General features: G+C 45.4%; 1 protein-coding gene across 5 annotated transcripts in view; it reads left to right on the top strand.

Moving 5' to 3' along the window:
- Nucleotides 1-16,983, top strand: part of HTR2C (5-hydroxytryptamine receptor 2C) — a 574,451-nt gene that overhangs the window by 435,741 nt on the left and 121,727 nt on the right. For all 5 annotated transcript variants that reach the window (XM_065556834.1, XM_065556835.1, XM_065556836.1 and 2 more), the window contains one exon: nucleotides 2,454-2,548. In XM_065556834.1, the coding sequence (XP_065412906.1) occupies nucleotides 2,454-2,548 (95 nt within the window). The remainder of the gene's footprint in view (nucleotides 1-2,453; nucleotides 2,549-16,983) is intronic.

Raw genomic sequence — 16,983 nt, 5'->3', positions numbered from 1 at the left:
CCCTAGGAGGTTACACTTATAGAATCATAGAATCTCAGGGTTGGAAGGGACCCCAGGAAGTCATCTAGTCCACCCCCCTGCTCAAATCAGGACCAACCCCAACTAAATCATCCCAGCCATTTGTGCATTTGACAGCACCTTGAACTTGCAGCTTGGGCTGGCACTCAGGCTTCGAAGCCCAACTTTCCTCACTAACCTTCAGAGCCCAAGCTCCAGCCCAAGCCATAACTTCAAAGCTTTGTCTACACAGCTCTTGTTAGAGCGTGGGCGCAAGCCCTGCTGGCCCGAGGCCGTCAGGCTGGGCTGGGCTGGGAGGCGTGCTCCTGCAGGCTCCAGAGCACTGTGTAGACGTGCCCTTGGTAGTACGTTTAGGTTAGGTGTTGCTTGTAGCAGGGCCGTGTAGAATGAGTTCAGACAGGAAGGGGACTGGGGAAGCAGACAGCGTCCCCCAACTTGCAGGCACTATTCATGGCTGCTTTGCGGTAATCCCCAAAGTACCTCCACCTTCCCCGTGAGTTTAATTTATTTCTCTCACTCGACTCTGTCAGCAGCAAGAGACGTCACGCTCTGTTCCCGTGAATGGGTTAATCCCCCCTATGCACTGAGAACACTGGTCCCTTCTGGCCTTAAAATCGATGGCTTGGAGTGTCCAGGTCCGACCATTTTGTATCATGCCACTGGAGATTCCCCCGGGATAGAAATCCCACGCCTGACTGGGGCACGGAGGGAAGGGGCCTTAGGAGGAGAGAGGAAGGCTGGTGGCCCAAAGAGACCCTGACATAAGGGCCCGAGGAACAAACTAACAGTGCCCCTCTGCAGCTTTAATTTCCACTGGGGCTGGGTGGCTGAGTCAGGAAGCTGTGACTGGTTCCTTTGCCACAGGGAAGGAGCAAACTCTGTGACTCTATGAAAGGTCAAGAAGGGAGATCGACATTCGGGGCCCGGTGCTGGTCCCTGAGAAGCAAATTGCCAAACTTCTATTCATGTCAGTAGAAGCAAGACCAAGCTTTCAGGTTGCTTCTTCCATTTTTCTCAGGGGCAATTTTGATCACTCTCCTACCCAATGGGAGAGGCTTCCCCTTCTGGTTGCACCATCAGACAGCCAAGAACAAGGTGAGTAGGCCCTGCACATCTCAGTACGAATGAAACAAATCTCCTGGCTTTGGGGGTTTTTTCCCAAGTAACTATGGGTTTAATTTTGCAAAATGCAAAATAATCTGAGCCCTTGAATGCAGCAGAACTGAGTTCTGACCCTCTTGCGAGGGTATTTTGTGCTACGTTTGTTTTTTAGTTTTGCTACAAAATGTTCATGAAATGAAACCCAAGTATTTTACAGATTTTTTTCTGAATATCTTATAAATTGCCAAATGAACTTTAATTGATTTTTGCTCCATAGCACTAGGTCTGTGTACAGGCCAATGCCTTTTCTGCCTTTGCTTTATACTCCTACTACATTGTGTGACTGGCTTTAGATCTCGTCTCTTGTCTGTTTTGTTTCATGTTGGAATACTGGGTGCACTTGTTTATTTTTTTCTTAGCATCATTACATTTCACTTCTTGCTTACCTGCATGCTCTATTTCAGTGCTTCTCAAGGCTTTGTAGTGGTGACTCCTTTCACATAGCAAGCCTCTGAGTGTGACCCCCCCCCTTATACATTAAAAACACTTTTTTATATATTTAACACCATTATAAATGCTGCAGGCAAAGCGGGGCTTGGGGCAGAGTCTGGGAGCTCGCGACCCCCTGAGGGATCCCGACCCCCAGTTTGAGAACCCCTGCTCTATTTGGTTGGTCCATATATCTAATCTGTCTCAATCATTGTGAATTCTTCGCAGTTCCCCCTAGCTGTCTCTCCCCAGCAGGTTTAATACTTGTGGAAATTGTACTCCTGAAAAGTCATCTATAAGATACAAGGGAGAGTCCTCTGGCAGTGCTGATTTTTAAGGAACAATACTTGTTACTTATTTTAACCCTGAAACGTCCCATTTGACTGACACAATCTTAGGCAAATTTTAATGTATTTTTGTCTATCTTAGGGTTTATATTTCTGCTCATAGCTTCTTACATCTTCCATGTAAAATCAGTAGTAGTGTTCCTACTGGACTTCATGGGATCTCTGGCACGTCTCCATTTGTGGGATCCGGCCTCTGCTTGGGACAGGATTTGCGGGGAGGGGTTGTTTGGAAGTGGTTGAGTGGCAGGACGGGGTGTCAGGGTTAGCAGTTAGGGGCAGGCGAGGGTGTCAGTATTGTGCATTTAATTCCTGTGAGGGTGGAAAGGCCGTTTCAAAGCGGCAGGTTTTCAGCGTTTCCCAAAGACAGAATCTGGATTCACCCCGTCTCCTCTGGAAAGTCTCTCCAAAGCCACATCCTCTCAGATTCATTGGCGAGTCTGGAGTCCATATTGGGATAGACGAACACTGTTTTCAATTTTTCGCTCTCTTTTTTTAAAGGTCACCCTGGCGGTATTTTAATTCATCCCGTCGTATGGAATCCCGCTGCGACCCGCGCACAGACCAAGAGTGCCACCGAAGAGATGCTGCTGAAGGTGGGTTAGCAAAACAGTGAGTCAGTACTTAGAGTAACCTTTGTGCCTTTCATTTGCTGTTCTCCAGCACAAGATCCTTATCGTTACAGCTACTGCAGTGGCAAAACTTCTAGTTCACAGCATGCTGCCATCTCTGCCTGAGTCATGATGACTCTTAGCAAAGAGTAATGGAAAGCATTGTCTAGGGTAAGATGTGATAAAAAAGCATTAATTCTATATCCAAGTATACGTCCCCCCGTCTCAAACCCCCAGTTGCACTAGGGCCAGGTAATCAAACACGAGCTACATAGACCACTCCAGACGATGATAATGCCCTCTCAACAAAGAACAAACTCACGCTTCTGTGAGAAAAGCTTTGCTGGTGGTAAGTAAATCCAGTCTGTCACTGCCAAGGGGAGAAAAATGCCTTTTCTTCGTGTGACAGCAGTGTCGCCCCGAAGTCGGGTGATTGCAAGGTGGTGGTGGTGGCGGCTTGCTTGGGAAAATGCAGCTCGCTCACAAACCATACACTGACTCCTGAGTCCTCAAATGGATAACCGAGTCTAACAGAGCAAGTCTGAGAGAGGCCAGTCCAAGAAGTGGTGGGATGTCATAAAGGAAGACATGTTCGCATGGGTGTGAGAGAGGATCTGGTGTTGGACAGAGCACTTTGGAGGGAGAGGACCCCATGAGATGGGATTAACACAAGAAGCAAGAAGAGCTCATATCTGAGCGGGCCAGTGTATTCCAGTCGGGTTGCTGTTAAGGGACTGGTTAGAAAGGTTTACTTGATTAAAGACTTCATTAGCATTTATTGCTTTTGACTCCTTGCAACTTTTAATTAACCCCAATGTCTCCCATGTCTCTTCTGATTTTACATTGACTTGTGCTTTGCCCACCTAACGGGTTTTCGCTCAGCTACAGGTACTTTGCACTTGTACGCAGCTAGTGTGGTTTGCTATCCATCCTTTCAACTGGTCTGAAAAGCTCGTTAGAGCCTGGGGAGTGAGCTGGGTGAGCACAGCTGCCAGGGCTGCTTGCTGGGAGAAGAAAGGCACATACAGATGTTGGGAACGAAAATAACTTTGCATTCAGTGCACGAGACCTGTCTCTGAACTGACTGTTACATTCGGGAAAAGTTTTCAGCCTAGTAATTTAAAACGTTTTATCACAGTAGCACCAACGACAGCCTCCCAATCCTGGGAGCCTTTCTTCTTCCGCCAGATGAATGAACCTCATCTGTGCCTCCTCTCCTGAAATACTGCATTGAAAATGGCTTTTAAGGTGATGATCAGCACGGCTGGTGACTGCAGCGCCCAGCAGCTGGGAGAGGAACTTTCCCCCTTGCCTTGTATTACTCTCCTGGGAGAGGATTAGAACAGAAAAAAATTGGGGTGTGGAGGATAAGGATTGTGCCCCCTAGAGGTCTGCACAGGTCTCTCTCCTCCCACATGGCAGCAGACCTTGTGGTGTCTTGCCGATGCTCTTGGGGGCTGCCCGGGGTGAGGGCAGGGACCGGATGTGCGGGGAGCATGGAGAACTCATGTCATCCCCTTGCGGCCTGCAGCGTTTACCAGGGAAAGGTTGTCTTTCCAGTGTGGAGATGGGGGAGGGGAGAAAGTCCCTTTAAGGGGGATCCCAAGGGTAGCTGTGGCCAGGGGCAGTCCCTGGGCAGGGAGCGGGGTCACCAGGAGCACAGAGCCAATGCAGAGGCTCTGGGCCTCCCACCGGGGGCAGGGGAAGCAACTCCTGTTCTCCTGACAGAGCCCTGGGGGAACCACCCACCCCGGGGCAGGAAGGCACACTCTGGCCCATTGTAGGAGGTGAAGGAATTAATTTTTCTCTGGGTGTGGGAACCCACTGCTCAGTGTGGGTTGTTCTTCTCCCCTCTGTGCCTGATCCATAGAGGATGTGAGGCCGGGACAGTCCCAGCTCCGGAGCTGAAGCTGTTGAGACTTGTGCTTTCAGTCCTGGAGGTCCCTGGAGTGCTGGCTGAGTGGGCAGCTGTTAGCCCTGGGTTACAACCTACCCTCCTAAACTCAGCAACAGCCAGAGTTCTCTTTTCTAATCGTAAACCACTGTCAGATGTCTCTTTCCATATGGCTTTTCATTATTTTGGTGGAAGAAAAATACTGTTAAGGTTTGTGAAGACACATTTGAACAGCATGTGCACACTGGCCTGACAGCTCCAGGGTTTCTTTTCCTCCAGACTAGACAGGTTTCATCCTAGTTGATATGAAGAAGTTGATCTTGACAGAATTAGTGGCTTCATGTGCCTGCCCTTTGCTTTTCATTCTAGTGCGGAGGTGAAAATACTCTGGGATAGGGGTGTGTGACTTGTAAATGGACCTGCAGTACTCCCAGCCTTCCTGTAGCACAGATCAGTTCTTTATTGTTTGTACTGGTAGTGGGTAGAGACCCCCGCTGAGACGGGGACCCCACTGTGCTAGGCGCAGTACAAACAATCACTGGGAGACAGTCTCTGCCCCGGAGAGCTTGTAGTCTAAGGGCACAGGACAGACGAAGAGTTCAGGGGAAGACACAGAACGTAAAACCAAAGTGAACAATGTCACGGTTTGCAGATCACATATTAGTGCCATGATTTTTATTGTGTTGGTTGGTTTCTTTCTCTCCCCCGCCCTGTTCAGGAACCAGAGATGGAGATCCTGTGGGAGTAGCTGGGAATAGCTAGGTGCTGTCCGACTTTATTGGCTAATTTTGATCCCACTTGGCGGTTGTTGGCTGGAAGCTTGAGTGCAGCTGCGGAGTATTTGACTGGTGTTTGCTGAGAGGAGGGATGGCCGGAGGAAAATATCCAGTGACAATGTATGGGGGAAATGGAAGTACATTGGGCACGGTTCCGAATAAGCCCGGAGGCCCTGAGGGTGGGTTCTGAGGGCAGAGTTCTGCCATGGCTAGGGTCGGACCTCCACTGCCCCTTCTCCCCAGGAGAGGCTCGAGCCCTTTATTAGCCTGCCAAAGTTGTATTTCCTCCTTTGTCCCAAATGTGTCAACCCCTCCCCTCCCCCACAAATTACACCGCCTGCAGCCCAGGAGAGCCAGTAGTCAGTCCTGGGCCAGTCACTAATGTAAAGTCTCATATCTTGCTGCCTTGCTTTTTCCTGGCAAGAGCGGTCAACGACGTAAATAGAAAAGGTGAAAAATAAAACCAGCAGCCGATGTGACAGGCCTCGAGAAGCCATTGCCTCTGAGTTTAGGCACAATGACCTGCCTCTTTCTCGCCCGTCTCCCTGCGATACTGGATGTGAAACCGGAGAGTCAGACCAGTAGCCAGAGCCGGCCCTGCTCCAGAGACCTGAGTTCAGGTGTGGGATGGGGGGGACGCACAGAAAAAGAAACACAGGCTTGATAGCTGTTCTGTGCAGGCAGAGACCAGGCAGTGCAGGGGCTGGCCTGTGGGACCAAGGCCAGAGGTGTATTCCTCGCACTGGGTGATCCAGGAAGTTTGGCTGGTTACCAAAAACTTAGTGGCACTTCCAGACTTCCTTCTGGCGTCCCTCACACTATGGGTTTTCATACAGTCCTCAGCTCTCACATCGCATAGCCATCTCCCGCTCCATGCCTTGGCTGTTACAGAAATGCTCTGTAAAAGAGAGATCGCTGTATATAGTGAATAGATACGGTGCCTGTAGAATAGGTGGTGATATTCCCGGGTTTTTTAGGACCACGAAAACTAGCTGTTGTCCACGGCAAGTGCTTCATGTGTGCCGCTGGTCACAATGGCTGTGGTGTCACACTGGGTAATGGCGGGAGAGGGGAAACAAGCCAGAGAGTTTTGTTCTGGGGCCGTGTATTCCCAAAGTATCACAATGTGTCTCTGCTTTCCACTGGAAAGCCCTGACTGGCTCCTTCGTGGCAGAGAAGCAAATATATAAAGTTGGACCTTGTGGCTTTTGTCGAGGATTTTCTGCGGGCATTTTCCAAACTGTTCTTGATGGTGATCTACAGTGAAAGAGGCAGGAGTGCATTGAGCTGGCTGTGGTAAAGGTGTCTATCCCTTCCCTCAGCACTTTGTAGGTGTATCTCATGTTAACATAACTGAGAGCTGTGCAGTTTTATCAGCCTTCTTCCAGACAGACATTAGAGAGATTCAGCTGCGGCAGATATGTGTGGAATTGCAACATAAAAATCCAGGAGCTCTCAAGTCTTGACAATGATGTAACCCTTTGTTACTGGCAGATTTTAATAGGTTTTCGTGGCTTGGAAAGGGACACCAAAGGTTAAGTCTTTACAGTAGAAATCCATCATTTTGACTGTGGCCAAAGTTGTAACCTAGCTATGAAAATTTATTCTGGAGTGACATTTACCATAAAGCTTACTGGGGAGCATTTTTATTCCCTCTGACAATCCCAATAACAGGTGTGGTTTTGTGCTGCTATCAGGAGACAAATAGCTGTCCTCAGCCAGGGGGTGGTTGTCTGTCAGCACCAGCAGGGCTGTTCCTGGTTGTGTGTTGGTTGGAAACCTGATGAACTGTGCTTGCGGCTATCCTGAATAGTTGCTTATGCACACCTCTCAACTGTTGCATGGTTCCCAGAGGCAGTGCCGTCAGAGGCATATCATGGCTTCTGGAACTCTGATCCCAACCCCAGGAATTCGGAGACGCTGGCTTGCTCTCCCCGCAAGATGTTTGCGTGATTGGGTGAGACCAATGCAGTCATCCATGTGCCCACGCTGCTTGTGGCTCTGCTCGATACGTGCCCCGGGATAGCCAGACGTTGCTAATGGAGAGCCTGAGCCAGAGGTAAAGTGGGATTTCATACAAAGCTATTGATGCCCGAAAGTGCTAACAGCTTTAAATAATTGCTGTTGTTGACAAGTTCTTCCTTCGTGTTCTGTAACTATTAAAATCTGCTGAGATCTGGGGTAGTTGACAGTTTTTCTGTGCAGATCCAGATTGTGAACATAAGGGTTGTGTCAAGTATATTAAATAATGAATGTAAAGGCAGAAGTTCCTTTCCATCCGTATACGCTGGGTAGAATGCAGATCTGCTGACTCAGCACAGCCTGTTACTGTCGGGCTCAGCTCCTGCAGGAGCTAAATGTTAACTTTCTGCCTGCCAGCTCCACCCCACGGGACAAAATTGCTCTTAGGAACAGCTGCTGCCATGCTGCTGCTGATTCCAAAGAGACATCAGCATTTTGTCTGATGACTTAATCAACATGTCCCTCTCCCCCCACCTATTTCTGGATTCAAAGATGGGTACGAAATGATGTGTTGTTTAAAAACCAGGTTAGAAGCTGTAACTAGGATTAAGTTTCTTGAGTTGAAAAAATGCCTAACAAATCCAAACCCAAGCCCTATCCCTGATTTGGTCTTGAACCCAAATTCTGAACCCTGGCCAGAACCTCATCGAGATCTGAACACCACCTCCCTGCCCCATTTTTACTTTAATCAAAACCGTCCCAGACAATGAGTTTTGTGCTATGGAATGAAGAATGGTACACTGGTTCATGTTTTCTGAGAACTTGGCCCAGGTTCCTCAAAAGATTTATGGGCCTGACTTTTGTGTGTTTTGGGGAATCCATAACGGAAGTTTTGCACATCTGTATGTGTTTTGTTCACTGTGTGTTGCATTGTTAATGTGAATAAAAAGTGAACAAAACAGAAAATAACAGCAGTACCAACCAAATCAACATCAGTTGGACAGCTACCTATCCAAAGAAACATTGGGGTGACTCTTTAAAGTGGGGGCCTCAAAGCACTGGCTAGAGGGAGCTTGAATGCACATACTGCAGCTTTCTGTGTGCAGTTCTGTTAACGCACCTCAGTTCTGTTTTGCAAGACTTCTCTCTTCTAGTCTTGGACATTTCTTGAGCAGACAGTGGTTGAATGTGGTTGAAGAAATCTGCACTAGGGATTAGGTTGGGTCAATCTGTTCTGAAGTTGCAATTCTGAAAAACATTGATGCTCTGTCTAGCACCATGGCCAAACCCCTAGAATCGCTAGAAGGAGCGTGTGGGAATGATAAACAAACATGGCGCCTTGTCCCCAGCAGAAGCCCCAGAAGACTCAATTACAATTCTTTAACTGGTCTGTTGGTTGCCTATCAGAACCAGCAGAAAGCAGTTGAATTCTTCATCTGGCATTTTCCATGCCAGTACATAGGCTGAAGTGACTGAGAGGAAAGATTGGCAAACAATAATGAATACATACATTGCTTATTTGTGACGCAGCTGATCTCCGCTGCCTCTCTGACTTTTTCTCGAATATTATTCTCAGTCTTTTTGCACCTGGAGGTTGCTCCCTGGTACGAAGTTTGCCGCGTTACACTGAACTCTGGTGACAACAAACATTTTTTCCAGGGAAAATAGAACCAAACTGGGAATGCCAGTATGTGTGATCCCATCCCGTATTCCCAGACCATACAGCAGTAATGAGTATCACCAGTGACATTAGTGTCATTAACTCTAATGAGGTTTGGCAGAATTGGATTTTGATTTTCTATAATTTCAGTGGATAATATCAATGTTTATTTTTAAGCAATTTTTTTAGATGTTTATGTATTTATATTTTCACAGTTGTGTGAGATTATGAGTGGGGGGCGTGTCAGACCATGATTATTTAACGATGCTGTGATTCAAAAAGTTAAAGCTTTATAACCATTAAAAGACAAATTGTAAGCATCATGTGTCAAAATATACAAAGTAAATATCCATAAATCAAACTGGAAGCAGCATTTTTCTTACCTGGCCTTTCTGTAGATTTTGATGAAAATATTTTGTTGTCAGTCTGTGTGTGGATGGTGAAATTGATGTGTACCGACATTACCGATGAAAATCTAATCCTTCCAAACCTAACTATAGCGCACCCAGAGTGGGGGGGGGGGGCTGAATGGCACAAAGAGGAGATACAGGTCTGCCCTCAAGTAACATATGTAAAGTAGACGGGATCGTCAGTGGGAAGGGAGGGTACTCAGCTCTTCCTAAGATCAGGCTCTCAGTACTGTATGCCGTAACCTGGGAAACAGTAGAGTTTGCTGAGTATCCCAGCCAGTAAATTTGATTGGTTGGCACAGTGTGACTTTTAACTTGTTCTCCTTTGGTCTGTGGGAGCATTCAGTTGTATGGATCTGCAATTCCTCCCTTTTCCACTCTCTCACAAGCACTTATGAGAACACTCAAATTTTCTAGCACAGCCATGATTTACAAAGCTTTTATTTCTTTGAAAATGTGCAATGTTCTTTCAGGGGAAGTTTGGCTCTGTTAGAAGGGTGGTCGCTATGAGACATAAGCAAGTTCAATGAACGTAATTGCTTAAGAGTAGATCTAAAATGAAATATGTATCATGGCTGAAGGCTGATTGGAGCACCAGAAAATCTTATACTCTCTGGTTATGTGACTTACAGTTTTGGTTCTAAGTGGAACAGGGCAAAACATTTATTGCTAAATGTCTTTAGGAAAAAACTTGCTTATTTCAAAGTTCATATCACTTCTGCAAAATTGCACCGAAGTAGCTTTCGTTTGAAGTGTATGTAAGAGAGGCAGCATTGTCTAGTGAACTGAGCAGGGCTTGGGAGCCAAGAACTCCTGGCTTCTGTTCTGTTGTGAATAGGATTTGGGGGAATTCCAGGAAATGGGTTATCCAGGATTCTTGCCAATTGTTGGAAAGGGAAGGAAAGAAGGGGAAAACTCTGGGTTGGAGGAAGGGAACGTAGCTGCCAAACACCTATGATACTGAAAATATCCAATACCTGTTACAGTGTGAAAGGTTAGCTAGGAGATATTGGGATATGATGCTGATAACTCTGGCTGGACCAGAGGAGGGAGTTTAACTCACCATTTTTACAATGCATATCACTGAATTAAAATGACCCTTTAGCTGGAGGTGTTTTGATAAATGTTGCCTGGACCCAGTTCATAGTACCAACAAAATCAAATTTTCAGCACAACCTCTGGTTTCTGCAGGATCCAGTACTAGCTGGTGCTGTTCACTTTAATGCATCTAATTAATTCTCTTGATTAATTTGCTAGTAACTACCTGCCATGGAAAAAAAATTCCGTTAATATTATTCACTGCTGCCTTTGGGGCAGTAATTAGGTTAAGTAATGTGTTTAATTTCCAGTGCTTTTTAAAATAAAATAAAATTTTAAGAGAATGCACCATAAAATTAGATTTTTGTAAGCCCCTTATCTTCAGCTCCCAAGACACCATTTATCCCTATATCCAGCTGCATAAGTCAACATGCAACCAACATGCAGGGGTGGATTCGAACTGGATGTAACTCTTTACTTACTAGCAACAGAGAGTTCTGAGGCACCTTTAAGACTAACAGATGTATTGGAGCATAAGCTTTCGTGGGTGAATGGATCCGACGAAGTGGGCATTCACCCACCAAAGCTTATGCTCCAATACATCTGTTAGTCTTAAAGGTGCCACAGGACTCTCTGTTGCTTTTTACAGATCCAGACTAACATGGCTACCCCTCTAATACTTTACTTACTAGGTTTGCTTCTAATATTGCTCACTCCCTTCTTATATTACTGTAATTCCATTGCATTCAGTAGAGTTTCTCCTAATTTACACCATTCTTACTGAGATAAGAATCAGACCTGTTACATTTATCCTAAATATCTTGATACACAGTTTGTTCTGTGTGTCCCAGAATAGAAAACAATCGGAGACAATCCACTATGCTTACTCACATAAATAATCGCTTACTCTGGGACTAGCGCCAGTGAAATCAACATCAGTTCAGCAGATGATTCCTAATCTTGAATTTCACAACCTTTAATTAGTCCACACAAGTATTCAAAACCACCAAAATATGTGGTACTTGATTGTCACCAAGAAAAGTTCTGAAGTCTCTGCTGAACTGACGGCTGGCTGATATAAAGTTAATGTCTAGTTACTATATCGTATTGTTGAATAAAAACAGCTATTCGTTAGGGAGAATGGGTACAGATTGCATAAGGGAAAATAAATTAAATCATTGTGAGCCATCTGTGTACACCAGCAGTCTGCACTCATCTTCAAACAAACGTATTACCCCGACTTTCTGACATTTTCACCACAATCTACTGTGGATGTAAGTGCCTGCTAAATAATAACTATTGTATTCATCCTGGAGACGAGCGCTTCATTTTTACTCTGGATGTTATGAGGGAAAAAATCTGTGAGGGAAACAAGAAATTAGATAAAATAGTGAGATTGCTGCCTCTCCTGACCCTGCACCCATTGCTCACTCGTGCGCTATATACTGCCTTTGACACGGTGCAGAACCTCTCTGTATCTTACAAAGAGGACTCGACAAACATTGCCAACTCTTTGAGCTGATGACACTGTGTCCCTCTTCTCCAGGCTGTGGAATGATTGTCTGATAAAGGGTATGAAGAACAAATCTGTTGTATGCACAAAATTCAGCACCTCCTGGACATTTTATTAGATAATGAAATGAATGGAGCTTCTCGATGAATGTATCTCTCTGAATCCTGTGTTATAATAATAATAATAGTTATATTCCATAGCAGCTTTCATCCAAAGATCTTCAAGTATTTTACCACCCACTTCACAACAGCCGCGGTGATGTGTGTGCTGGGCATTGTACTCGTTATTTTGATGACTGAACTGAGGTCTGGGGTTAAACTGATATGGCAAAGGTGACACAGTAACCCAGGGGCCATAGGACACACAGATCCTGAATCTCTGTCCCCTGCTCTAACCACTACAGTCACTGTCTTCTTCATACTTATTGGTTACTCCATAATTATCCTCTGAGTCCAAATATTGTAAAGTTTTTACCATAACTGCAGGATACTGTAATATATTTCTCAGGTCTAGATGCTTTCTGTGCTCCCGAAGCTCCTTATTTAATTTGATCAGCAGGTGTTACGAGTAATCCGGAAAAGCATGCAAGCAAGTGTGTGACCATGCTTGAGACACTGGGGAAGGGAACCAAGTTAACCCATCCCTACACACTCCTGAAGTTTTGCCATCTTTGTAGCTGGTACTCAGAGCAGCCTGGCCTTAGTTTGTGGGCTAGGGAGAAGCAATGGTTAGTCTTAGTTCAGTGTAACATTGCTAAACACAGCCCCCTCCTGACCAGAGGAGGTGAATCAGGGCAGCAGTCCATGCACCACCAGCAGCAGTAGGTTATGCTAGGCATGCTGGTAAGGGATGTATTCAGTATTATCTTAAGGAAATACATGGACAATTGTGACACAATACACCCCTATATTCACACTCTATACACGATTGTAATAATCTTTGTACCAGGTATGCCTTGTAAGGTTTCATTTGAAAACTCATAATTTGCTGGTCAGTATTATCCTGGTAAAATATGTGTGGCAACGTTGTATAGGAAGTTGTAAGACTCCCCTCTAGGATGTTATTAACACATGTTCCAAACCCCATAACCTGCCCAGGCAGAAGTCAGGTCTGTCCTAAACAAAGGAAGCAACGTGTACTTGTCTTAATTTGCATTTAAGCAGTAAACAGAGTCATCAAGCAGGGAGGGAAAACAAAGGAAGTTCAAACAGGTGAAAAAAACCAGCAGGGAAAATCCTTCCATATAAACTGTTTGTCTCCTGGGTGTCAGCTGGAAATGTTTTGCAGGAGGGAGACTGAAACTATAAAAAGGAGGGACAAACACCCCAAGGCACCCCTCTCTCTTACCCTGCCCACCTCATTCTCCGCAACTGAGAAGGAAATAGCCATTGGACTCTAGGCGAGGGGTTCTGACCTGAGAGTTTGATCAGCAATCTGCTGGAGCATGTGATGAGAAAATTTGCTTTGTAATTAAGATAGCTTTGTAAGTAGATACTAGTAAATGTTTTATCTTTATTTTTTTCTTGTAACTGTTTCTAATTTTTATGCATCATTACTTGTGCTCACTTAAAATCTCGCTCTTCGTAGTTAATAAACTTGTTTTGCTATTTTATATAAGCCAGTATGTTAAGTTGAAGTGTCTGTGTAACTATTTAAGATAAGAAGATGGCATATTATTTCCTAAAGGAATAATGGAGCTGGACAGTACAGGATGTACATTTCTGGGGGACGATCCAGGACTGGAGGTGTGCTGGGGTCACCCTGCAGTGTAACTCAGGCTGGTGAGAGCCAGGGTGTGGCTGGCTGGGTGCAGTCACACACAGACACTCAGGGGCTGCCCGGCATGCTGGAGGCTGTTTGTGAGTGGCCCAGATGGGAGCTGCTACCGCAAGGCAGGGAAGGGGTGATACAACCCCCCAGTCTGTCTCCTTCATACCGGATTGTGTCCTAGTATGTCACAGACATGTCCTTAGACTCCAGAGAAGGCCAGGAGTATTTCCTGGTGAAACCCCTCCATATGTGTATTGCAGTGTTCTAAGGAGACACAACAATGGGAAAGTTTCTTTTCCAAAAACAAAAGGAAGCCGAAGACGTTTTGGTGAGTTGGATTAGAAAAACTGGGCATGTAATAGGATGGCTGGAGTGCCTGAGGCTAAACATTACGGGATGACCCGCACCTGAGTTGAATACGGTGATCCCAGAGCAGCAAGTCACAGGAATGCAACTAGGTCTGTGAACACTGTAGGGAGCAAGATGAGCCCTGCAGGGCCCTGAGTCGGCAGGGGAAAGAGCTGAAGAAGCTGGAGCGACTGGGAGAAAGCTCTCCAGGCAGGCAACTTGGGAAAGAGCAGGCAGGGGAGAGTGGAAATCCCTGGCTGGGATGAAGACTGTGTGAGTTTATGTTGGGCTAATCAGGAGAGAGACTCTGAACTGCCTGGGGCCTAGAGAGCCAGTCTGTATCAGAGAACTCACTAAATGGGACCCCTTGTGGGGCCTGTTTGCGCCACCTTTGAACTGTGAGTTCTTAAAGGGCCCGAAGAGGGGAAATGGAGGCAGAGCGCAGTAGAGTGACCTCTGGTCACTAGGGGGTTGAACAATATTTCAGGGCACCTTCCAATGATGCTGCTGGTGAGGAGGACATCTGCACAGAGAGTAAAGGGAAATGCACTAAAGATTTAAGCTCTCATTTAGCGTCCCCCTACAGTCTGTGTCACAGGAACAAGACGTTGTAATGTTCATGCCCATCGTTGGCTGTGCAAGGTTATGGACTTTTAATAGACTTACCAATGTGGGCATTAAGCCTTTTAGTATTCTGCTTCAGTTGTCTCTCCATTCTGCTCTTCCCATGAGGTCAGCAAGGCAGCAAACAGAGCGGGATCCGATAGTGGCCAGTGAATCCAACCGCACAGCACTGAAAAGATCAGACATGGGAGTACAGTTTGTTACTCTCGCCTTCCCTCTCCGAATACACTGCACGAAGCGCACAAATTCTTGCAGTGGAGCGCATAACAGCCAGAACATAGACTGAGTCAAAGAGGGGGCAGAATGAAATACATTCTGGTTAACACATTACACCTGGAACGGACCTTGGGAACCCCCAGGGGTTTAGATAGGGGGTCCGGGCTGATCCTACACACAGGCAGACTCAAAACCAGGGACAAAAGCTAAACAGACAACTTCATTGCTCAAATGATAATTGGAGTAATTGCATGAAAAAAAGAGTGGGGGCACATTTTTGTAATTTAGGTTTCTGTAGTCTTCTGAAAAGGCCATTAGCCCATTGCTTGCACTGATTTTTATAGCTAGATTCTGTACATTAAAAATGAAGCGTTATTGGATTAGTTATGCTAGCAAATAGCAGATATAGAGATGCCATCCAAACAGCAGCAGTTTGTTCATATTATTATTATAGTGCCCTTGATAACATACGTGTGACTCCCATTGGCTTCAGCAGAAGACGCATGCAGGGGTTGAATTTGGCTCTTTGTTTACAATACAGTTTGTGGTGTTTGGAACAGGAATCAGGCCATTGTTGTCTGACAGTGGCTGTTTCTAGATGCATCAAAGGAAGGTATAAAACCCTCCTAACAGATAATTATTCAGCAACCTGCCCTTGGAGGGAGGTTTCCTCCAGCCATAGGCAATTAGTAGTTGGTTTGTGGCCTGAAGTAGAGGGTTCTTCTGTGTTATCATCATCCAAGAGAGAACTTTTTGAAGTTCTCTACCTCCGTAATGGCCTGTGCCAATGGCCACTACATTTTACACTGGTGTGTGCAAGAATATTCTCTTCTATCAGTTTTACAGGTTTCCTTTTAATTTCACTTAGGCCCAAATTTTCACTTACCCTAAAGCCACTTTACACACCTCTGGTACCATAAAGGAGTGTTCAAGTAGGTATAAATATAAGGGTTTGCCTACGCTTGGACATTTGCTGAAATAGCTATTCTGGAATAATTAGTGATTTGGGTATAAGCCCCATTTGGACACGTTTATTCCAGACTAAGAATGCTTTTTTCCAGTTTAGCTTAATCACTTTTAAAATCCCTTTAGACTGCTAAAGTTGTGTCAAGGGGCCTACTATACTGAGTGTCTGTCCCTTTGTTCTTGTATTATGAGAAAGAACGGATAGAGTGACCAAATGACCGTCTCAATCCCATTCTTTATTTTATGTACCTCCATCCTGTCCATCTCTTCTTTGTCTCCATTCTAAAGAGCGCTAGTCTGTTAAACCTCTCCTCATGCCGCGTCTCTCTGTTGTCATTTTCCTCACCCTTCTCTGGACCGGGGTGAAACATTCAAATGCTATGATTGTTAGCATGGTATAAAAGTCCAGCTGGCTGGTGGATAGACTGGAGGAAGGTAGCAGAATCGTCCCATCTGACAGCTGCAGAAAACAATGGTTTCAAATAAAAACAAAAGCGTTAACAAAAGATGCACATAAATATGTATAATTGTGCGGAGTGTCTGTACGTCAGCGAAAAGAACTGAATCAAGACTGAACAAACATTTCATGCCAGACCTTCCTAAACTTCCAGCAGCTCTTTTCCTGAAGTCTGTCAGAATGGCCATGTGATTTATGCCACTGTAATGCTGATTCATCATTACTCTATAAGTGATAAAAGGCATCCAGGTGCCATCACAAATATCTACTCTGTTCTGATGCCTATACATCTTTTTATATATTGCTGTCAATCCAGCTCAGCCAGTTAGTTCCAATATAGCGTACCCGTCATCCTCAAAGACAGTAAATATATAAAGGTAACATTACCGAAGACGTGTAGTTTGCACAGGTAAAAATACAGGGAGCACTGTGTTAACAAAGACCATGTCAGTTGCAAGATCAGAGTAATAGATTTTAAGGCCAGGAGGGACCATTGTGATCATCTCGTCTGGCCGCCTGCAGGACACAGGCCAAAGAGTTTCACCCGTTACGATTCTTGCATCCAGCCCAATAATTTGTAGTTCTAGATGAGACTCATGCCCCTTTCCTTTCCATATATTCACTGGCAGTGTTCAGATTTTAATAAATACTGAAGGATAGGCCCTCCTTTTAGTTTGTATCTCTTTCTGAGAGCAGCCAAGACAACTTGTTGACACTCTGAATGCGTTTTGGGGCAGATGCATTTCCTCAAGCAGCATCATGCTTTTTCTTTGGCAGATATACCCC

This window comes from Chrysemys picta, chromosome 9 (genome assembly GCF_011386835.1).
Source record: "Chrysemys picta bellii isolate R12L10 chromosome 9, ASM1138683v2, whole genome shotgun sequence".
Taxonomy (NCBI): Eukaryota; Metazoa; Chordata; order Testudines; family Emydidae; genus Chrysemys; species Chrysemys picta.
The sequence above is the reverse complement of the archived record's forward strand: the minus strand, read 5'-3'. Positions and strand labels throughout refer to the sequence as shown.